This window comes from Chaetodon trifascialis, chromosome 10, assembly GCF_039877785.1.
Source record: "Chaetodon trifascialis isolate fChaTrf1 chromosome 10, fChaTrf1.hap1, whole genome shotgun sequence".
NCBI lineage: Eukaryota > Metazoa > Chordata > Actinopteri > Chaetodontiformes > Chaetodontidae > Chaetodon > Chaetodon trifascialis.
Window position 1 is genome coordinate 9,874,243 of NC_092065.1, and position 23,914 is coordinate 9,898,156.

At 43.2% G+C, this 23,914-nt stretch overlaps 1 protein-coding gene across 2 annotated transcripts; it reads left to right on the forward strand.

Moving 5' to 3' along the window:
- Positions 1-7,477: 7,477 nt before the first annotated feature.
- LOC139337263 (DNA-binding protein RFX7) lies at positions 7,478-22,866 on the forward strand. Of its 2 annotated transcripts, XM_070971775.1 has the most exons (10): positions 7,478-7,876; positions 10,145-10,178; positions 11,916-12,000; positions 12,417-12,456; positions 12,548-12,670; positions 12,757-12,873; positions 14,055-14,139; positions 14,247-14,454; positions 16,242-16,537; positions 16,633-22,866. In XM_070971775.1, the coding sequence occupies exons 1-10, from the start codon at positions 7,749-7,751 to the stop codon at positions 20,062-20,064; spliced, it is 4,548 nt and encodes a 1,515-aa protein (XP_070827876.1). In that variant the 5' UTR covers positions 7,478-7,748; the 3' UTR covers positions 20,065-22,866. The 2 variants fall into 2 exon arrangements, with proteins under 2 accessions (XP_070827876.1, XP_070827877.1); XM_070971776.1 differs by lacking the exon at positions 12,417-12,456 and having other exon boundaries at positions 11,916-12,001.
- The last annotated feature ends 1,048 nt before the right edge of the window (positions 22,867-23,914 follow it).

Here is a 23,914-nt window from a genome sequence, read left to right on the forward strand (position 1 = left end):
AATGAAGGCTTTCATATGCAAACAAATAAAAGTACATTCCCGCCAACATTGAAGCCCTCAATTATCAATTTACATTTTTGCAGAATATATTAGTAAGGGCAGAAAATCAGATTACGGTCTGTCAAAGAAAAAAATCTTCATTGATGTGGCCAAGAAGAAGAAGAAAACATAGAGCCCTTTGCGGTCTGAAGTCATGGTTGTCCTTTTACTGTAAGATATGCTGTTGTGCATACTGCGCCTGCAACACACATTTCAAGTGTTGGCCTAGTGCTCATCGTCATGCGCCTGATTTGACATGGCTTAAATAACTATCTTCCTGCCAGTGATTGGCATTCACACAAGAAGGGGTGAGTGGGACTGGGGAGCAGATGGTGACATTCCACATGACCAAACTGATCAATCAGCATGCTGGGACGCAGGTGCAGCACAGGCGGGCAGCACCACACCATCTATTTCACCATCTACGGGGCACAAACACATGGGCACCAATCGTGGCACCCTGAGGGTCTGCATGCTCCTCTGTCCCGCTGTGCCAAGGTTGATGACATCAGAATTTCCCATCCGCTCTTCCAGAGGACGCCAAGAAGAAGGAGGAAAAAAACACACTGTATAAAATCTGCAATAACAGCGTGGCCTGGGATGGGTTGTGTGGGTGACGTCAAAGCCAGGGACTCCCAGATTTCACCCTGGTGCTGAACTGAGAAAGCAAAAGAAAACTTCATCAAAAGCATCCACACATTTTGGTTATTTTTAGGATCTGATGCCACTAAATCATTCACAGTTCTTCCTCACTGCAGGGACACTGTGGACATGTTTGTCTTCCACAGTTTTCCAGGAGACCTCCTAATTTCTAGATTTATAGAAATATGACAGTAGCTTTTGTTGCTTGTAGGGCCCAAACTAACAATTGTTTTTATCAATCACTCAATCAGTCAACAGCTGGAACCTTTAAAAGTTTTGCAGTTTTACGTTTCTTTTAATGCACTAATCAATTCATCGACTAGTCGTTTCAGCTCCAGTTACTTTCAATCAGTTGAAACAACAAATTTCTTGGATGAGCACTTGATTACTTGATTAGAAGTAATCTTGATTTTACCAGACAATAAAAATAGTTTATTCTGTATATTAACCACGTAACAAACACTGACCGGCCAATCCTAGCTCACCAAAATTTTAATGATAGGCTTTTTTCACCTTTCTAAAAGAGTATTTTTTTTATCCTGATGTGTCTTTAGCGGGCATGTCAGTGAATGCATCTTCAAAGCAAACCAACCTGCTTGGGATATACAGAGGTAAGCAGGCTGGCTGTGGTGTTTGATACCTGCTGGCGTGACTGTCGTGAGGATCTACTGTACTTCAAGATAAAACCTGACCACAGCAAGCTGATCTTATAGTCTGGCCTGAGTGCTATAAGAAGTGGGGGGTTGTAAGAGGATTGCAGCAGTCATGGCTGCACGGTGCACGTGAGAGCCAGACTCACCGACCTCTGGACCGCCGTGACCTCGTCCCACATTCACCATAACCTGCGATGAGGAGACGGGCGGCTTTAGGTCACTGCCAGTCTGACGTGTGACCTGCTCGATTCCCAGGAAGCATGACATGAAGGCTCGACAGCGTTCAAAATAAGAGGTGTTTTAGGGCAATAAATGTGTGTAAGTGTACAAATGATCTGAGAAAATAAACATTGTTTGGCTTCACATATTTCTCTTTATATTGATATCTGTCTTTATGTTTTAAGTATATTTAAGCATTAGGGAGAATTAACTGCATGTGTTTGTCAATATGGCAGAGCATAATCAGAAATCTTTCACCTGAAATCCGCATAAAACTTGCAGATATGAGGCCTGATCACTGTGGCATTACACATCCACAAAAACAGCAGCAGCTTTGGGAGGAGTGTGCATCTTAACATTCGGAGGAATGAGCAAGGGCAAAGACTGCAGAGATGAGACCTTCCAGCCCAAATAAGAAGTGACAGGAGATTGACAGTAAAATAAATCAGTCCAGAATAGCCAGCAACCGAAGGTCAAAAATAGAGTGAGAAAACAATGACTAACAAGGAAACAACATTTTCTTGAGATTTAGATGAAGTGTCACTGTTCCACACCTCCGGTGCTGTTAACAAGCCAGCAAATGACAAGATTTGATGGATGTGCGTGATACGTTATGGAAAGAGGAAGAAATCGTCAAGAGCATCTAAATGTTGTTGCGCAGATCTATTAAATCAAATGACACATTACACATCTGATTCTAATTATAGCGTTTGCCTGTGAGAAAATATTCCACAAGTTCAGAGAAACTTCCAGTGACTAAATTAACAATCTCATAATTTTATGTTGCTGCTTGTCTGTTTTACTCCAATTCAGAATTTTCATGATTCCACCAAAGGGCTAAAAAGGGCCTAAATATTTACATGTCTACAAGTTCATTGTCATTGTAATTGGCCTTTAGAATGATGTCACATAATGCGTTGTTAATAAATCCTCCTCTTTCAGACTGCCGCACAACAGAGGCATGATTTATAATGTAATGTAATCTATTCAGTAACTCTTTATTGACTGAAATAAAGACAAATCCTTCACCAACATATCTTGCCAGTTTTTCATAAGTCACCAAGTTCCTATTTCATGTAAACACACTGATGAATATTGCTTTGCCACTTTCTGTGTGACCGGGCCTTCATGCTGCCTCAGCAGCTGTTGGTTGCATGTGTGACTCAACCTCAGCATTTCTTTATTTTGACACAAAGCATCAGAGAGAGGCTTTTGTGAAAGTCAGTCAACTTAAGGAATTGTTGTTAAATATATGAAATGTGCAAATTAGTTCCCTTTTTAGTTTTTAATTGTGTTGATATTATTTCAGTAATGGCTCAGACAACTCTTAGTCTGACCTGTTTCAGGCTCACCGGGTAGTTTGGCAGCAGACTCTGCATGTGGCCACATGGTGGCAGCACTGGACAGCGGCAGAGATGCGTCCTGCATGTTTGCGGGGGCCTGCTCATGTGGCAAGAACAAGAAGCAGTTTGTACTTGCCTTAATTAACAGTAAGTGGTATTTAATCTCAGCCTCAGCCAGCTTCATGTGTATGGAGTGATTATGTTGAAGCTGCTCCACCATCACTGGCTGCTTCTGCGTCTCAGTGTCATTTCTCATGATGCTGTTGAGGTGTATGTGTGAAGTCGTATGTATTTCTCCTGCTCTACTCAGGTCTCTCAGTGAGACCACCTGATTAAATAGTAGCTTCCATGACAAATATCAGTCCCTCTATCCAGTACTGCCACCATGTGGACATACACAGGAAATGTTGCCAAACTAAAAAACACAATAGAAACTTCTTTGGCCTTGATCAGGGTCCCACAAGCCACAAGATTAAATTACTTGTAATAAAGGTTTCTACTACTACTACTACTACTTATAATAATAATAATAATAATAATAATAATAATAATAATAATAATAATAATAATAATAATAATAATAATGTAGTCTCTGTAGTTGCAACTGATGCATGAAGTGGAAGTCATCATGTAGAGATAAAAAGGATAAAGAAAAGGGCAAAGTCTGAAAGGTGTATTTATACACATATATCAAGTGTATATAGCATCTCAGTGGCAGTAAGCCAAAGCAGTGGGAGTACAGCAGAGGTAGTGGAAGCATGAGGTCTTAAATTGCCGAACAAAAGTCCATGAATGGCCTCAGGTCATTTACATGAACAATGACAGCCTTTAGAAACTGGTTTGGCCAATTTTGGAGGAATTTTTCAGCAAGGACCAAGACCCCCCGAATGCTCCATGGAGGTTGAATGCACCAATACAACCACAACAAGGGGACATTTTTAACAAAGTCACGAGTAGCTGAGTGAGGTCAAATCAAGGCCAGCATAGTGGTACAGTGGTTTGCGCCTACATCACACAGCAAAAAGGTGCTAGTAGAAGGCTAAACCTGCTTTTCTGCGTAGAGTTTACATGTTCTGTCCGTGTCTGTGTGCGTTTACTGCGGGTGCTCCGGTTTCCTCCCACAGTCCAGACACATACAGGTGGACTTGCCCCAACCTCGACTTTAAAAACAGGTTTGTACCAAACAGGATCAAACTACTCTCAACAAATATGATGCCGATTATATATGATAAGAAATAAGTGCAGCTTCATACAATTGACCATGATATCTTAATCGATCGTCTTGAGCAGTTGTTTGGTCTTTCTGACTGTGTTAGACTGGTTTAAAGCATACAGTCTTACATCAGTCTTGGAAATCATGCGTCTGAGAAACATGACATCTGTTTTGGGGATGCACAAGGGAGCTGCTTTGGTTCATGTTTATTCTCACTATACATGCTGCCACTGGTGACCTCATTAGAGAGCTCAGTGTGTGTGTCCATGGTTATACAGATGACACACAACTGTACATCAGTTCTGAACCAAACAACGCTACAGCTATTGTTAAGGACCCAAACGCTGAGACTCAATGTCCGACATCAATCAGTCGAGCAGAGCAGCAGGTCAGAGGTATCAAGTCCAAAAGAGAATCCAGCCTTAGTACTGACGAGCAGGCCAGAGGAGATAGGTCTATCGCTGTGTTACCACATAGGTGAGCAGACGATTCGACAAATACTGGTGGGGAGACTGGTGCCTATATACCGCATACTAGGTCAGGTGTGCTCAGGAGAGGAGGAGGCTATGCCACACCAGTCAGCACATACACATGCCACACCTGACAGCCATACCCTGCTGTTAAACACATACATTCAGGACAGACAGGGGAGAGACAGACACGAGACAGAAGGAGAGGGAAACACAGGAGCACACCAGGCAAAAGGGGAGGGAACCTGCAGATCCCGACAGATATAGACTCCATTACTAATGTATGCATTATATACAATGAGTGTGACATATTGCCAAAAGTCTTTGGGATATTTTATATGTATACTGTATATATAGCCCAGAAAAAGTTGCACCAATGTAAGTAAGCTGCATTTCTTGTATAAAGGGTGCTATAAAAATCACGTTTATTATTATGATTATCATCATCATCATTATAAATAAACACTGTGACATAAATAGCTTCAGTCAGGCCTTTCTTAATCTTGCACCGTCATCTTCCCACTGTCACTAAAATCATGACAGCAGGAATATATATCTGCCTGGATTTTATAAATCCAGTGCCCCCGTAAGAAAACAATCACACCCACTTGGATCAGTTACCACCAGAAAATCTTCAATGCTCTGTTTTCAGTCCTTCTTTTACCTCAAATTTTGCATTTCAAGCATTTTTTTTTTCTACTTCTTTTGCCCTCTCACAGGACAGACTTCATTACATGGTGTGAGATCATAATAGTGACAGTACCTGCAAAAATGTGAGGCTTTAACATTCACACATTCAGATCATTTGGTGCATTGGTGTGGAAGACGTTTTTGCCATCAGGATATCATGCCAGTGAAACATTAATGGTGGCCAAAATCAACAAAGGCTCAGTCACTGCAAAGGACAAACAGGAAAGTTCTCCCATACTGCGCTGAGAGACACTGAATAAACATATCTACCAAGAAAAGTGGAGCAGAACAACCTCAAGTCACGCAAACAGTCAGACACCAAACATTTCTATTACTCTATTACTTGTCGGTGTTATTCTTGTCTTCAGAGGTCATATAAGTGACTGTGTACTAGCACATACCTGCCTTTCCCTGGTGTGTCTGACTTTATTGCTGTCTTGCATTTTGTTTCATGAGAGTGGTGTCAGTGGAGTAACGTTACCGGTTTCCATCAACAGATGGCAGCAGAAAATAAGTCATGATGAGAGAATTTATTTATTTAGGTCTTGTTTTTCTTGACCTGGTGCCTTCATTCCTCTGAATTTATATGTTTGACTTTTCATGAAGGCGATAGATAGATCGTGACTGATCATTTGTACCCAAAACACAGTGATTATGATCAAATTAAGTGGCTATGTGTGCAATATATGTCACTTACAGCAGGTCTACTGATGTGACATAAGTGAAGGTTATTTTTATATCCGGTACAGACAGTCTCGGTCCAATTCATGCTGTAAGGTTATTTTTTTCCGCCAGCTGTGTCTCAGATTTCAGCCGAGGAAAAAATAGTAGGCTAAGCTGTGTGATGGGCAAAGAAACATCTTGGAATAATCTATGAGGCCTGATTGGTGTCTGAGCATCTCATCTGTCTGATCAGATGATCAATCGTTAGAGGCATATTGGTAGATATGGGGATCGATACACGCGCTGGTACATGGCCGGTTTACATGGTGTAGTGATATCATCCTGGCTGTTTACCCGTCATTGTCACTATCTCTTCAACCAGCTTCCTGCAGCGGCGCCCCCGCAGGCTGACAGAGGTACTGCAGCGCCCAGACCAGCGTCAAGTTCCAGGAGACTACAATGAAAAACCCAAATCCCCGTCAGGATGTAGAAATTAAAACTCTGTTAAAAATCACATATAAAACGGGCACCAACAGGATAAAGATGTATTTACTTAAGGTATTTGCCAGTTTATAGGAGTGGAGAATAAAGCAGGGTATTTTGGAGTAGAGTTGTGCAACGTGGGTCTGACCTAATGTTTGTCTTTATTCAAGATTAATCTAACAATCAGTATGTCAATTAATCATTCAATACTTTTTGTCTATAAAATGTCAGAACATTGACAAAAATAGGCATCACAATTTCCCAGATTCCAACATGACATATTTAAACGACCCAATGGTTTTCAGCTCACTCACACATATGATGAAGATAAGATTAGATAAGACTTTATTGATCCAAACTGCTTGACATTTGTCCTTGAAAAGGTAACTGAATTGATTAAGAGATTGTCAAAATAATTGCCGGTGAATTTTCTGCTAACTGGCTAATCATACACTCAACTTATTGTTTCAACTCTACTTTCAAAACCGTCCTTGTTGGGCATAATTTGAATTGCACTGTATCATCAGCAAGTATTGTCATTGATCATCTCATAGTTGTTTGTTTGTTTTATCGCACCACCGCTTAACAAACCAAAGACTTTCAATGAAATATAAGACAAAGAAAAGCTGCTCACAGTGGAGGAGATGGGGGGTGGAATCTGTGAATGATGATTAAATAATATAAAAAATATTTAAACAATTGATTCGTCACAGAATAGAGCAGTTATTGATTTTCTAGTGGCTAGCATCCATATCTGTTAATCAAATGTAGTGGACAAGAGTAGTTTCCTCTGGAATGCAGTTGAAGAGAAGAAAGTGCACCATAACTCCACCATAACTCTGCATTACTTTTGTTTGCTCTAATCATTCATCGTGTTTATACTGAATATTAAAAGATCCTTGCCAAATGTGCTTCTATGGGAAGTAATGGGGGTCAATATTTGCTGTCCTTGTTCTCTCCTCAAATACGTTTCAAATGCCATGCTTTTATTTCGAAGGAAAAATCCATGTGCACTTCCGGGCTGGTCTGCGCTACCTGTGCGTGACTTGACGCAGGCAGCTTGTCTGTAGCTGCTGCTGGCCGCTGCAGGCGTGCTATTTGCGGCAGCGGAGAGACCTCTGCGAAATGCCTTTTGTATTCCCGGGTGTGTGTTTTTTGGGTTTTGTTTTGTGTTTTGCGAGGGTCAGATCACAGTGTTCGTAGCCATGCCCTGTGGTGGATTCAGCGGGCTGTCCTAGCTGACTGAGCCGCTCCAGCAGCGGTGGGTCCGGTGCAGCGCACAGCCGGGGATGAGGCCTACTTGTTAAAGCTCCCCCACCACCCCTCCATCGTGATGGCTGATGATCAACAACAACCTGGTCAGAAGCCTGCCTCGGGATTAGGCTCTCTTCCAGCGTTGGTGCCAGGACTCCAGGGGCCCGAGGCTAACGCGTTACAGTTCAAAATAAAGAATTCAATTTGGTAAGGATGGAAATGATCCTCCCCAAGCAGCCGCACTGTCCTTTTTCGCTAGCCGTAGCCTCATAATTAGCGTATCTAGCTTGTGGAGTGGCAGGGAGGATTGTGCGCTGCACAAAGCGGCTGAAAATAACACGAGTGCTCCCGTGCTAAGCGCACATATCCACAGAAACACGGCGGCAGCGGGCAAAGCTGCGCCGTCTGCTTCCTGCTTATGCATTAATAACACGTTAACATCGGGTTAGTTGCAGCAGCGGTAGCTCTGATCATTAGCATCGAGCCATAGGAGGCCATGTGATAGATGACACCTAATCCACCGGCGGTACTGATGCTCGGGATGACAGGTGTCAAAGCAGACAGCTCCACTGAGACACACTGATTTAATGCTGCTGATGATAACAGGAGACTCTGCTCTGATGACGGGGTTAGCTTTCATTGCCTGGTCATTGTCTTTTCTGTGAAAGCTCAGTTATTTCCGTCTGGTTTCCCATCAACACGCAGCAGATTGTGCTGGATCACATTTTATTATGTGGAGCTGCTCACATGTTTTGACTCGCTGCACTGTAACGCTTTATAGATGGGGTTTTAAATGGTTTGATGCACTGAGTGATTTCTAGAGGCTATTGCACGCTTAAAAACAAAATCCATTTTTTGCTATGCAGCCTTTGGTGCTTTGATTATTCTTGACATCTGACCCAACCCCTATCAGCTAAAAAGTGCAAATACATGTATGTTTACTGTCCACCATATTATCTGTGCGTCCAGTTTGTCCTCAAAAGTCCCTCAGTACGTCGTTTTTACAGCAAACATTTTGACATGTCACAGCAGGAAAAGTGCAGGTGTAACTCATAGACCTGAATGGCTGAATTCCATGTAGCTGCTTCACTTTCACGGTCATTGTGCAAATGGAAAACAGTGCAATTAAACAGTAAACTATGGAGGTCCATTGTAGAGGGAGGAGTCAATGATCGAGCATCTAGAACGTGATTGGACAAAAGAAAAATGTTAAAAAGACACACACCTGTGTATTTACAGTGTAAGACTGCAGTAGTAAGAGATTTTCATGGTACACAGTCTTACACAGTTATTATTATTATTATCATCATCATCATCATCATCATCAGATCCAATGAGCCTGAAAGGAATGAAAGCAGAAGTTGTTTTTTTTTTTTATTATTTTGGGTTAAACAAACACATTATTTTAATTTCACATATTATTATGTCTTGGTAGATGTGAATCTTGTTGTAAACTTGAAGAATTCAACACCATGCATGTACATAATGTGATAACCGTCAATTTTCATACAACAGTATACTGTGAAACTGCTGTACTGCTGCAACCCTGATGAGGTCCCACAGTTCTTAGTGGTTTTCAGACCCAAAACCAGCAGTAGGCAGATCAGGGTGAGGCCATAAAACCATTTCTGAAGCTTTCCCATGAGCACAGTGAGCTCCATCACTGTGAAGCAGATGTATGGAAGCAGCAGGCATCGTGGTCAGGGAGGTGACAGAACTCGTTCTGCACTGAAGGTGTTCCTCAGTGGCATGCACAGGGAGAACGAACGCAGCCAGATGCACACAGGAGGTTGAGGGAAAGGTGAAGGTTTATCATTCAGTACAACAGCAGCCCAGACTCAGCTGAAGTGGCCTGAAGTCTCTGGATGTCCTTGAATGGTCCAGCTTGGACTTCTTGAACCCCAGAGGAGGGACCTGAAGACGGCACTTCAGACACTCTCCATCCAGTCCACTGACTGTGTTTTAGAGGATCTTGCAGGAAGAAGACTTGGAGCTGTAATTTCTGCAATAGTTGCTGCTACAAAGTGCAGAATAAAGGGTCTGAGTTCTTGTAGAAATGAGAGATTGAGGTTATTAATGCATTTGATTTTCTATCAAAACATGTTTTCAGTGTGAATTATTGCGTGTTTATGGCCTAAAAGTACATTTAATCCAGTGTGAATTCTGTCTCTATCAGGATAAAATGTGCACAAAGTGAAGGAGTGTGAATATTGTCCAAAGCCACCGTAGACTGACATCTGAGCAGACACAGACAATAAAAATGTCCTGTCTTGATTTCATTAACGTTTTACAGCACTGGGATGCAGCACTTTTTTTTTTCTTTTTTTTTTAGCACATATGACTGCGTATCACAATTTAACATGTTATTATTATCATTTATGATGCGCGCAAACCTGGTTGAAATAATAAGAAAAAGTTGGACGATCTTTTAATCTGAGTCATATTTACTCACTTTTGTTCTCTGTCTCATTGCAGCAAATCTGTACAATCAAAAGTGGACAGCATATTGGTGAGTATCCATACTCATACAAGCCAAGTCTTTGTTTTTGTTATCAAACACTCTGTCACCATCCCCTGATGATCAGAAGGTCTCATATAGCTGGATCATAAGAACAGGTGTGCTGCTTAGCTTTTGGTAGGAAATAATGTAGAAATGCTGTTGTTTCATGGTCATGACCTGATGAGGCTGAGTTCTTCTCAGGAAGGATGAAAGGATGTTTTTGGCATGTGCAGACAGGCCAAAAACATCCGTGTTTTGTTTTCTGCAGACACGTAACGGTCTGTATTTTAGCTTCAACAAGTCTGTCAGGTTTTATGCAGGCTGGTTTAGTCATTTTCATCCAAGTCCTGCTAAAATGTCCACACACTGACATTGTTGCACATCAGCCAGGGTCAAATAAAAAAGACCCCCTTTACCTGGTAATAATATGAGTTTCACATCTGGATTAGAGCTGTGCGATGTGACCAGAATGCACCTTAAGTCATTTCACATCCAGATAACCGTACAAACGATGCCACATTTTCTGTAAATTCAATATAAAACGACCACGTAGAAAGGCGTATTTCTTACTGAACTGGAGTTTTCTGGTCCACGTCAGACTTCTCATACTCAAACCTCATCCGTGCGACAGAAGAAGCTCCTTTTAGCTACAAGCTCCTCGTTTTCTCTCAGCTGTCATCCAGATGAGGAAGCATTTCGACGTAAACAGCGTGATTTGCAACACAATTTCTATCACCTTATTTCTAATTTTCTGCCAAGAAATCTACTCAAATATCAATCTAATGGATTTTTTGGGAAAGTTTCATTGAAAAACTCTCAATTTTGACTGATCCTGTGAACTAGATACCTGACTAATCAACGTACTTTGTCACATTTGTGGAAAAAGTCCTGAAAAATTCAATATTACTGTGAGCAATGGTTGACAAATGCAACCAGAGAGAGGGCTAACATGGTGTAGCTGCATGGCTTAATTTCAGTTGTCCCATAATATTATTGCCCAAACCTAAAACATATTATCCTTCTGAATACAAAGCAAAAGCATTTTTCTCTAATCTGCAGAGAACAGATGAGCCAGACAGGAAGTCAGACACCGGACCGGTGTAGAGAATCCGTTAAATTTTCAAAATAAAATGCTCTGTGCAACTTAAGATTGTATGTCAACAATAAACACAAGTAAAACAGACAAAAAAAAGATTTAGATATGAAGCCAGCCAAAAATCACGGGAAGATGGCCGCACAGTGGAAATGCCGGGTCAGGCAGAAATAAAATGTAAAATTAAAAGATCCGACTGCGGCACAAACAGAGAAGGACTCAGGTAATTCACTCTGTGCTTGTAGCAGTTTAGTAAATAGCATTTTTACTCACTGCTGATTGGCTGACAGCTCTCACCTCATTCAGTCAAGTATCGGTTTCCCTAGCAACAAAGAGGCAAATAGAAGAGGAAGAGGTAACATGAACGCATTCTTAGAAACCATTTGAGAATTAGCTGGTCTGGAGTCAGTGCTCAGACGGTTGGGCCGCTAAATTCAGAACCAGATACCCTAAATTTTCTGCGTACGTGTATTTTATTTCTGAACAGTTTGACCTGAAATAAGGTTTAGAGGCTCTTGATCAACGACGCCGTCTGTCTTGCTTCCATTACTCTCATGAAGCAAAGACGTGAAAGCTTTCAGGTCCCAGACTGCCGTTTATTTCATTTTATTTGAATAATATTCTTTCCCTTTGTGATGTTTTTATTTTTACAGCAAGATGTTGAGAAGTTTACAGACATTGAAAAGCTCTACCTCTACCTGAAGTTGCCTTCTGGTCCCAGCAGTGGCAATGATAAAAGGTATGTCACAGACGCGCACTGCACTCCAGTTTCCACTTTGCTCTTTGGCCTTTTTCTTGTCTCACACACACACGGCTGCTTTGTTATGGCTCTCATGACATTTTTTGGCACTGTTGTCTCATTGCTTGTCAGAAATTCAAGTCACTATCCACAGGCTACTGCACAGATACAGTTTAGGCTGACAGCTCCTTAACATGCTAAAAACTTAGCTTTGTGACATTTTTGGGGGGGGTCGTTGGTCACCGGTGAGTTTTTCTCTTCATACGAAAGTGGCATTCATTTTTCAGCTGTATGATTGATTATCATTATGAAGCAAAACACTGATATATGTAGACTTTTGCTATACCTAGCTGTCTGTGTTTCATTTGTTTCCCCATATCTATTCATCACCCCAACCCCCCAATTCTGCCCATTTGGACTGAGAATGAGAGGGGGTCCTCCACTCCTGGATTATGGTATTAAAAGTTTCTGTATTAACAAGAAATGATGCATACAAGTCGAGGACACTGCCTCACCAGATTTATTTCTCTTATGTGCCAATTTCAGTGATCAGAGTTCCATGTCGTCGAGCCGTACTCAACAGATGTATGCGTTCAACTGGATACGGAATCACCTAGAAGAGCATCCAGAGACTTCCCTCCCAAAGCAAGAGGTGTATGATGAATACAAGTGAGTGTGTGTGGGGTCAGAGGAGATACCCTGATACCCAGTGTGTATTACCTGATGATCTTATGGCGGATTCTCTTCTCCTGCAGGAGCTACTGTGACAATCTTGGCTACAATCCACTGAGTGCAGCAGACTTTGGAAAGATCATGAAGAATGTCTTTCCTAACATGAAAGCACGTCGACTGGGCATGAGGGGCAAATCCAAATATCCTTTCATCCTGATGAACGCAGACCATGTTTTTTTCTTTCTTTCTTTCTTTTTTTTTGGCTAGTCATGAAAGACTTTGTTAAGATAACCTTGCTATCCATCACCTACAACCCTGACTCCTTCCTTTTGGACATATGCTCAGTTGAAAACAGTACAAAGACAATATTTAATGTTTGACCTCATTGATTTTTGTAAATATCTGCTTATTCTGAATCTGATGCAGCAACATCAAACAAGTTGAGACAGGAGCTGCTAAAGACTGGGAAAGATGTGGAATGCTCCAGAAACACCTGTTTGGATCATTCCACAGGTGATCAGGTTCAGTGGTGACAGGTGTTAGTATCATGATTGCATAGTTGTTCACAAGCGAGGATGGAGCGAGGTTCACCACTTTGTGAACACATGATTGTATAAAGGATGTTACTACATGGACTCAGGGGCACTTCGTAAGCACAAAGTTAGTTTGCGAATGATCACATTCAAATTTGAGCTTTGAATAGAGTTTAAAAACACTTGCCTTATTTTGCCCAGTGTACATGCAGTTAAATCACATTGGCCAATCATGTTGCATGCAAATTGTTCGATGGACAATTTCAGCTGTATAAAGTTGTCCTGATCGCAGCATTATTTTGCCAAAAAGCCAGAAAATGAGCTTGTGACTTATCGCCCATGTTGGTTCCAGTGTGAGTTCATGGTTCTGCTTTTAGCGCAGTGGACAATTAGTTCTCATCTAAAGGCATGCACTAAAGGCGCGTGCTGTTTAAATTATAAATAACATGAATAATGCACAGAAAGATGTAAACAGCTTGCCATGGAGAAATCCAATCTTCTGAAATAATTCAAAGATGTAGCCTTAAGTTTCTAAAGCCTGCTAACATGTTGTCCTGTGGTAAGTTCATCTTAGAACTGGAACTGTAACCCGCCGCTGCCCGAGGACTTCTGCAGGCAGATTAAAGAGAGATCCTTGGCATAGAGCTGAAAAGCTGTAGTTTGGATTTGAGGTGTTTTTTTAAATGTACAATATCTGGCGGATTTTCAGAGAAGGTAACTCGTTGGGCCTTGAGGAGAATGATGAGAATAGATTAGACGCAAAATAAGAATGTGGCCAGAGAAAACCTAAATCCAGCATGTTTTATATGTTTCTACATGACGTTTTAGATGCCTTAACTCCTTCTCACATACTGTTATAGCGGGTTAAGGAAGAAAGCTTTTGTTCACATGCCATCTTTACCCAACCTGGATCTGCAGAAGTCTGGTGATGGGGTACGTTACACTGCCAAAAAAAAAAAAAAAAAACAGTTAATATCAAGTCAGACTTTTAAAATGGTCTGGTGCTCATCCCCCTGCTGCTGTCTTCTGTTGGGCTGTAGTGCGAGCTGATGGAGCCGACGGGCCAGTCCCCGAGCGCGGAGGACGAAATGAGGTCTGCAGCCTGTGGACTGGTGTGCGAGTGGGCCCAAAAGGTTCTGAGTCGTCAGTTTGACAACGTGGAGGACCTGGCCCGCTTCCTGCTCAATAGCCACTACATTGGTACTAAATCCATGGCTGCACTCACTGTTATGACCGGAACACCCACAGGTACAGCTGTGATCTGCTGGTGTGGTTCTTTAACTGTACTGTACATCATAGTTGGCAGAATCATCATAATGTGTTATTGGAGGAGGGAAATGCTAAGTGTAGCTGCATGTCTGCGTCACATCATGACTAACCACGCCTGATGGACTCAGTTTGAGTCTCAGCCAATGTTAAATGTTATGTCGTCCCCACGGGTCAGACTCCAGGCTGTATCCACACTGAGCAGTCAAGCTGAGTGTTAACACAGTGAGCTGGGTGCCATTGACGGCTTCCACCTCGAGCTGGTTCCCAACTGCCAGAGCCTGGTCCAGCGACAGCTTCATGAGATTGCCCACACAGTCTGACCTTAAACCACTGCTTGACTGTGAATTGAGCTTCATATTTGGCCTTGCTTGACCCGAGATGATGACTGCAGCCATCAAGTTCCACACCAAAATGTCCTCAAGCCTCCGCATGTTGCAGTCTGAGTGTAGCTAAACAAGAAAAAAAAGCATGTGGTCTAATCACTATCAGAACTTGGCACTGAAACCCCAGCAAGCAGCAGAACACCCACAGGTGCAGATGTCCTCTGATCTGCTGGTGTGCTGTGTGTGTGTGTGTGTGTGCGTGTGTGCGTGCGTGCGTGCGTGCGTGCGTGCGTGCGCGTGCGTGCGCGTGCGTGCGTGTGTGTACACATCATAGTTGACAGAATCATCTTGATGTGTTACTTGAGGAGTGATATGTTAAGTAAAACTACAACTCTTTCTGTTTATGTTTTATTGTCCTCATGATGATCACCAACAGACATTACAGTTTACACATGTACTCCATGAAGGTTTAGGTGTTTTCTTCGTGTGATCATGCAAGTATTCTTAAGTTTGCACACTTGTCTCCCAAAATAGCGAGTACGGGCACGCAGCTGTCAGCTGTCCATGGTGCTGAAAATATAACTAAGATAAAGGTGGGGTGAGTCATTGTGGAGAAAGATTGTTGATGATCGGTCCACTAACTGTCTGTCTGTACTATTCCAGCCAATCAGCAACAGGTGGCATGCGTGCTGGTGCAAAGGACGGTGTGTGGGGACGGGACGTAGAGAGATAGACAGTAAATCTAGCATGCTAACGTGTAATCGTATTGTGAAAAAGGAGAGACGGCAGTATCAACATTCTGCCTCCAGAATGAGTCACCCCACCTTTGATGTGGCTGTCTGTAATCAGTGTTTCATGCTAACCACACTCAGAATGGCGTTTCAGCTTTGCAGCATGAAAGGCTATAGTAGCAAAGTTGTTTATATCAGGGGACTTTCACAGGATATGCGTATTCTAGGTACATTTATTTTCTTACTGAGAGCATCATTATAATGTAGCCCAGTGTACCTCTCGATCTCAGCCTGCCGCAGTCATTAAGCACAAATTAAAACAAGCCTAAAACCAGAGGAACACTTCCCCTCCCCTTCCTCAAGAGGAGCAGCATCAGCAGTTCACGTCATCATTATTTACATGTTCATGGTCTTCACTGTCCATCAGTGAAGAATGATGACTGAAAAAATAAATGCATCTCACACAGCAAGTTCAAAGGTTTGCGGACAAATCAGAATGAAATTAATTGGAAGTAATTGGAAGATTTATCTAATGTATGGATTGGGGTTTTCAATTTCAAACCTTTTCACAAGGTTGCAGTACTTGATAATACTTGCAAAATATTCATGGCACTTCAAGTCCAGATCTACAGAAAGTGCTGCTTTTGGCCTTGCCTGGTTTAAAGTGTATGCTTGCTAATCATTACTCTTGGAATTTTTCCTCTCTCGACAGGAATGAAGACACCGACGCCAGCCTCTGCGTTTGTGCCCACAGCTGAGGCAAACTCTTTCCAGCCCCAGGTGAAGACCCTGCCCTCTCCCTCTGTTGATGCAAAGCAGCAACTGCAGCGCAAGATCCAGAAGAAGCAGCAGGAGCAGAAGCTCCACTCACCCCTGCCCAGTGAGACCCAGATCAAGAGAACTGAGGCCAGTACCCCCGGCCCCACCATCCCCTGCGGCAGTCCTGCCCTGCTCTCCCCTCAGCCCACCATAGGCATCGTAGTAGCAGCCGTCCCCAGCCCAGTCACGGTATGTGGCTCTATTTGTCTCACAAATTATGCTCTGATTTGTTATTAATAAATGTTCCTAAATGTAATTTTGTGTTCTCGCTGTTCTTCTCGCAGGTACAGAGAAGCAGGCAGTTGATGACCTCGCCCAGCCCCGTTGGGACAGCAGAGGGGAAAGTGTTGCCTGTGAACTTCCAAGTGGTCACTCAGTCTCTCAAACAGTCTCCCAAAACTCCACAGAATATTCCAGCTAGTCCTGTGGGGGACAGGCTGGCACGACACGGTACACGGTACGCCCAAATTCTGCCCAAGCCCTCTGCCACCAGTGCCATCACGCTGCGCTCACCCCCCACCCTGCTCATCACCAACAGCCCCATAAAAACTGTGATGCCCACTCCCCACGTCAGCTCGGTCAACGTGGTGAAGATGACGGCCATCGCTCTGGCTCCCAGCAGCAGCAGTGCTACCGTGCGTCCTGCCTCGGCAGGTGTGACCACCACGGCTGCTTCGGACGATTCCGCGCAGCCTCACGGTGTGAGCTCGATTGCTCCTCAGTCTCCTGCGGTCAGACCCAGTGCCCCAATCTCCACTCCGACCCTCTCCACTGACACCAAAGTTGTGTCTGAAGCTGGAAATGACAGTAATCCCACCCCTGGCACGGAGAAAGCAGCTGTTGGGGCCAAAGAGGAGAGAATGGCGAAGTTCAGGGCTGCCAGTGAGCCAAGCTTCCTGGTTAAGTGTTCTCCAGGGTCAGACAAAGGTGTAAGGATAAAAACTGACCCCACATCCCCTCCCACCTCAGTAGCTGTAGCTGGCACTCAGGACAGCAATAACAGTAACTGCCATGACAGTACTTTGTACTTGACTGTTGATAATCAGAACTCCAATGGCAACGCATCATCCAATGGCTCCTCCGCTGTTACCCCAACGTCGAAGGATCCCTGCTCAGATGCCAAGAGCCCCAGGAAGCGCACAGGCTCAAGCGGGGAGTCCCATGTGATTCCTGTGAAGAGGGTGTTTATCTCCCAGCAGCCACTGGCTGTAGTTGACAATCCCAAACTTGGAGTCAGTGCTGCAGTGAAGAGGATCCCCAGACCGGGAACCCCTGCCAGGCCAGAGAGTGCCCCCTGCAAAGTGACTGTGAAACACACCACCATAGGGCCCACACAGATCCTTGCACTCTCTGACTCACCCATCACACACACTGAGGGCTCCCAGACTGTTGTCAAACCCCAAGCCTTGGTGGTGAAACACGAAGACCATTCACTCAGCACTGATACCAGCACTGGAGCAGCTGGAACCAACACATCTGATCAGGCGTTGCTGCAGCAGATCACTGGGGACCCTCGTGCCATACCAGCCAACTCAGGAGCACACGAAGCCTCTGTGATGAGTGACTTAAAGAGCACAATATGGGAGGAGGGACAGCTGGATGAGCTTCGGAAGCAGGCATTTGTTCAGCAGATACCAGCAGAACACAAACAAGCCCCTACTGACCAACTTTCCATTATAGCTCAACCTCCTGAGGCCTCAGGCCAGCTCACCCTCACACAGGAGATGGTTGACTTTGCAGGTTCTCAGCCCAACATGGACTACTTTCCGTTCAATGATGACGACATGACCCAGGACAGCATCGTGGAGGAGCTTGTTCAAATGGAGGAGCAGATGAAGCTGAAGGGTCTGTTTGGTAGCTGTGTTGACGTCTCTTTACAAGGCCAGTCAGCCAGCAGTCAAGGCTCTATCTTAAATGCTCACCAGGCCGGCAATGCCTTCTACCACTCTGCCCACAGCAGTACCACTCCTGTCCAAACTCCCACTCCAACACCAACCCCAACCCCAACACCCACCCCCACCTCTGAAATGACGCTTGGGCACAGCTTGACAAGAGAGAGCCCCTGCTCCCGTATGGCTCCCATTACTCCGGTGGATGGAGCAATGGGTCGCCACACCCCCATCAGCACACCACTGTCCAACTGCAGCAGCAGTGTCCCCCCCAGCCCAGTGGAGTGCAGGAACCCTTTTGCATTCACTCCCATAAACTCAAGCATCACAGGTTATCATGACGCCAGCATTGTCTCCAGCAGCCCTGTTAAGCCGATGCAGAGGCCAATGGCAACACACCCTGACAAGGCCAAACTGGAGTGGATCAACAACCGCTACAACAGCAACTCTGCAAGTCCTTTGTCCAACCACAGCATTGGCATTCTGCCCAGCTACCAAGACCTGGTAGATGACCAGTTTCGTAAGCCGCATGCCTTTGCAATTCCCGGCCAGTCATTTCAGGCTCAGTCGAGACAGGATGCTGCTCACTTTGGCCGTTTGACCCCCATTTCCCCAGTGCAACAGCAGCAGCCACAACAACAACAACAACAACAGCAGCAACAACAACAACAGCAACAACAACAGCAGCAGCAACAGCAGCTTGTAACAGGTGTGACTACTCCCACTAAACAAGAGAGTTTTGCTGTGCCTGCACCGTTAGACAACAAGGCATCAACGTCATCAGCATCCAGTACTTTCCGTTGCCGCAGTGTCAGCCCTGCAGTGCGCCAGAGAAACTTCAGTGGCAACACTGGCCCTCCAACCTCCACCACGAATACTACCACCACCACCACCACCACCAGAGCTGTGATTTCGCCCTTTAACTCCCCCATCACGTCCGAGGTACTCAGCATCCTGTCCAACAACCAGACAGTCAGCTCTGTCCACAGCATGGTCCAACGTAGCCAGTCTGTACCTCTGAATATCATGATGCAGAGTGAGATGCTGCCTGTTCAGGGTCAGAGTAACACGGCCAAAATCACCAATGTTCTTCTTAGCAAGATGGAAGCTGATGGCGATGATTCTGTTCGTGGCCTGGGTATAAACAACCTCCCCTCTAACTACACGGCCCGTATGAACCTCACCCAGATCCTGGAGACCACCCCTACGTTCGCTGGAGGAGCAGCTCACCAGACTCAGCTGCCTGTTAGCTCCAGCCCTGCTGCCTTTGAGCTCCAGCAGCATGGCTACCTCACCACTGGCAGTGGAGAACAGGTGACTTTCTCCACCGGGGACAGCCAAGCACAAGCGGGTCCTGGTGAACAAGACCAGCAGCAGCAGCAGCAGCAGCAGCTCCAGCTCCAGGAGAATTCTGTGCAGACGCAACCACAGCTCCTCCTCCAGAGCACACAGCAGCAGGAGGTGGAGGACGAGCAGCAACAGCTGGATTTCAACAACACTGTCAAGGACTTGTTGGGGGACGATGGCCTCAACCCCAGTTCCCAGTTGGTGGGTCAGGTAGCTTCGGAGCTCAACGCTGTGGCGTCCGACTTCTCAAATGACATCAGACTGACCTCAGATCTGTCCAGTAGCATCACTGACCTTAACACATTGGACACCAACCTGTTGTTTGACCCCAACCAACAGCAGGAACAATATGAAGACTCAACACTGGAAGAACTGAAGAACGACCCGCTTTTTCAGCAGATATGCAGTGATACTGTGAACTCTGGTTTTGACTGGCTAGAAAGCAAAGACCAGCCTACTACAGTAGAGATGCTGGGCTAATGTTATCTTTTACTCTGTATGAGTTCTGTTCTCTGTTGTTTGTTTGGTGCGTATGTAGTATATCTGTTTTTAAACTATAGTTTGTTGGGATTTGTCTGGACTTTTCCATTCGTTCTGTTCAAAGTGCCAGGCGTACCAGAAAATCTCTCCTACTGATGTTTAGTTACTTCTCTCCTTTTTCATTTGTCACCCAGAGTCTCAGTACTTAAACACTGTTCTCCCTCATCTGAAATTAGACATGTAAGCATTTCAAGTAAAAAGTGTGAGTACTTGGTGGCAGCAAAGAGCAAGGTTGTATGGTATGAACTTTAAGAGAAGCAGAATCTTCCATGTTATAACCAATCAATAATGCAATATTTGTATTTAACAAACACTCGATGAAAGTGAGATGGAAATTTGGCACAAAAGACCAAAAACGTATGCTGTTGTGTACTATTTTCAGTGTGTGCAGTTCAAGTTCAACCAAATGGAGACAATATTGGGATTGTAGTATATGCACATAATAGTTGTAGTACATTTACCTGCCATATCTGAATATTAAAAAGGGTAGCATCTTATGCTGCCAGGTGCTGAATTTATGACATAATCTTTATACTTTATCATATACCAAATCAGTGGAAAACTGATTCACATCTTAGCATTGTCCAGGAGTGAAATTTTCTTAAAGCCTATACTTCTTGTACTGTTTAATATCTAAAGGGAGTAGATGAATCAGTGGGGAGAAGATGGGAATTCAGGCCACTTTGTGGACTATACATCGAAAGGAATCAACAACTGGCTGCCTTATTCCCAAAGTCCAAGGCCTTATGCCATCTGTAGAGTGACTGTATATAGTAAAATGTTCGGAATCTTCAGAACCATCCAGAGCTTCATCATATCAAGGCAGCTGTTACTCTGATATTTTCAGTACTATTTCTTATTGTTTTTGTTTTGCAGTGTTACAATATAGATGCGTATTGTATAGGCTAACAACTACACTGTGTGTGCCCTTATCAATAATGGATCTGGAGGAATTTGATATGCTGTCATTTCATGAAAACCATGGCAGGCACACTTTCAGTCATGAGATTATTTTTTGGCATGCTATACTCCCAGCTTGGATTAGAATATCAATGGTATGGAGAAGGCTCAGTTATACAGAAGGCTAGAGGCTGACATGTTCTGTTTTGATGTCATCTTGAGATCAAGAGGAAATGAAATTATGTTTGTGGAGAATCCAGCCTTATTTCCATACCAAAGATGATCTGTTTGAATAACATAAGAGATTATTACACATAGAGACACTCCTAGTAAACATTAACAACAACGGGAAACGGGCAGCCTCCGAGATATAAAAGAGTTTTATTGCATTTGGGGAAAAGGATTAAGTTGCATAAATCTTATGTACAGTGTGTAAATTTGTGATATGGTCACTGTCCTATGTTTTATAGGTAACCATGGACCTGAAAGCATGTTGAAACCATCACTGCTAGCCAGGTAGGCTATGTGATACAGTAGGATGCTTGCTTGAGTTTTTGGCTATTGTCAATGTTGTATAAGTCATGTTTAAGCTCCATCTGTAAATAGGATAGATACATAGAGATTTGATGTATCAAGACACTATATTATGGCCATTATTCTAGCTAAGTATGTGCCATTTTAAAAGAAAAAAATGCTTAACAGATCTATAGTCGGCAAGATACTGTATGTTGTGTGTTACATTTCTGGCTCAATGTGTCGTAAAAGTAATGCTGTCTGGTCTCGCTTGCTGATTTTATTTTACTCTTTTCTATTCAAAGATAATAGGTCTCTGCGGTTGAAGAAGTGGTGTGTGCTTTGAGCAGGATCAATAGCATGGTATAATGAAAAAAAAAGTTGTGATACTGTTAGCTGGTTGCAGACATCTCTGTGACAGACATTGTGCTCAACGCCTTTCAGCAGACACTGGAAAAACTCAAGTTTCAACAAACTTTGGAGGTTCACATTATTGCACTAAATTTTTATGACACATGGCTTTGCCACATCTTTATGGACAAATGTAATGATGGATGCCCACAAAAAAAAAGAAAATTTTTTTATGACAAGATGAGTAGGGAGGTTAACTGTCAGAAAATGACTAATTGTCTTGTAGCAAAATGTGCATTAATCTCAGTGAGATACACATTTCTTACTCATTCTCATACATGAGAATATAAAGCATTGAGGGAAAAAAAAAGTTAAGTAACCTTTTAAAACCTACATGCTCATTATGTTGATAAATGATTGTACGCACGCATGTGTGATGACTTCTGTTGTACTTTGTATTCTTGGTAACCACTGTCTTCTGTGATTTGGGCAGGTTCTGTTAACCAGACTGGCGGTGCTAGTTTCATGAGTTCCATTACTTTTGTTGTGTGCTGTTTACTAAGTTAATGTTGTTCTATATGTTATGTTGATGACTGTTTTCTGTCGATTTTACATATTCTTATTTTGCAAAATGCATTTGTGAAGAAATTTAACATTTTCTCTTAATTTTGTCTTTAACAATAAGGCACTGATATTTGAATTTGAATGAAGGAAATGCACCTCTTTATGAGTACAGGAGCTCCATCAAGCAGTGACTCTGATTCTTTACCTTTGACTGACCCAGAACCAACTCTGTTTGACTATCTTGTCCATTTCTACCAGTAGAAAAAAAAAAACCCTCCTCTGTGGTGTTGTCTGGTGTACTGCTTACTGTACAGTAGCTTGTTAATATTGCAAACGCGTTGTTTCTTTTTTCAATGGAAAGTACTCACTGGTGAGATTTTTAAAGTGGTTTTAAAAGCCAATAAACTTTTTTAAAGAATGGCTTCGTGTGTTCATGTGCAAATGATTTTGTGTTTTATTGCAGTAAATAAAAACATGCTTCAGATCATGAGAAGTAATCTTACAGGACTTAGCAAACCTTGATGTTTAAAAATAGTCACACTAGGCATTAATAGTTGAATTTATTAGCCAAACAATGTTCTATATTAGGTGTCATTGTCAGTGCTAGCAAAATGCCACTGGGTAATGACAAGATTTTAGCGAAGAAATAAAGGGTCTTGTCTCCAATACAAACATTTTGACTGGTCTGTCCCCAGCTCATGATATGAAGTTATTGATTTTAGCCAAACCTGCTAATGCTAAGGTTTTTCATTTTTGGTCAAACACCACACACTCTTTATATTTTAGCAGTCAAGTCTATACAAACTCAAAGCCTTTCCATCACCGTCTTGGCAAGAGGTTAGAGGTCATCAGCTCTTGAAATGACCTCTAAGGTCAGTGGGGGGTGGCCTCTCCCAGAGACGAGTTCCAGCCAATCAGAGCCTGGTTCGTTGGTCCCCTGCTCTGCTTTCCCAGGGCCTCTGTTATTCAGAACATGTTAATGACCTTATTGATCATGGCAGAAACAGCCTAACCTTTAGCCATGTGGAGCCCAGCAGTAGCCTCGACCTCCACACCACAACATTTGGCAATGTGAGTCGACAGATTTCACCAGCAAAACAGGATCGTGTTTCCTCTTCATATACAACATATCAATAACCAAAGAACGTTAGACTGCCAACAAAGTGAGGCAATACAGATAAACCATCTTTAGCTTACTGTCACGTTTGACATCTTGCCAGCTTTTTCACAGCCAAAATCATCAGTTTAGGTTTTGCAACAGTGATGTAAACATTTTGGTGTTCAGAGAAATAAAATGTTCACTTTTTTTTTTTAATTTGTGGCAACTGCTGCATTTTGATAACTGTTGTCTGAACACACTTAATGTCAGGGAACTAAGTATTAACCATCAGTCATAACCTACAACATGTGTGTTTCCTTATAAAGACAAGTTCATTAAAATACATAATATTAGGTGCTTGTG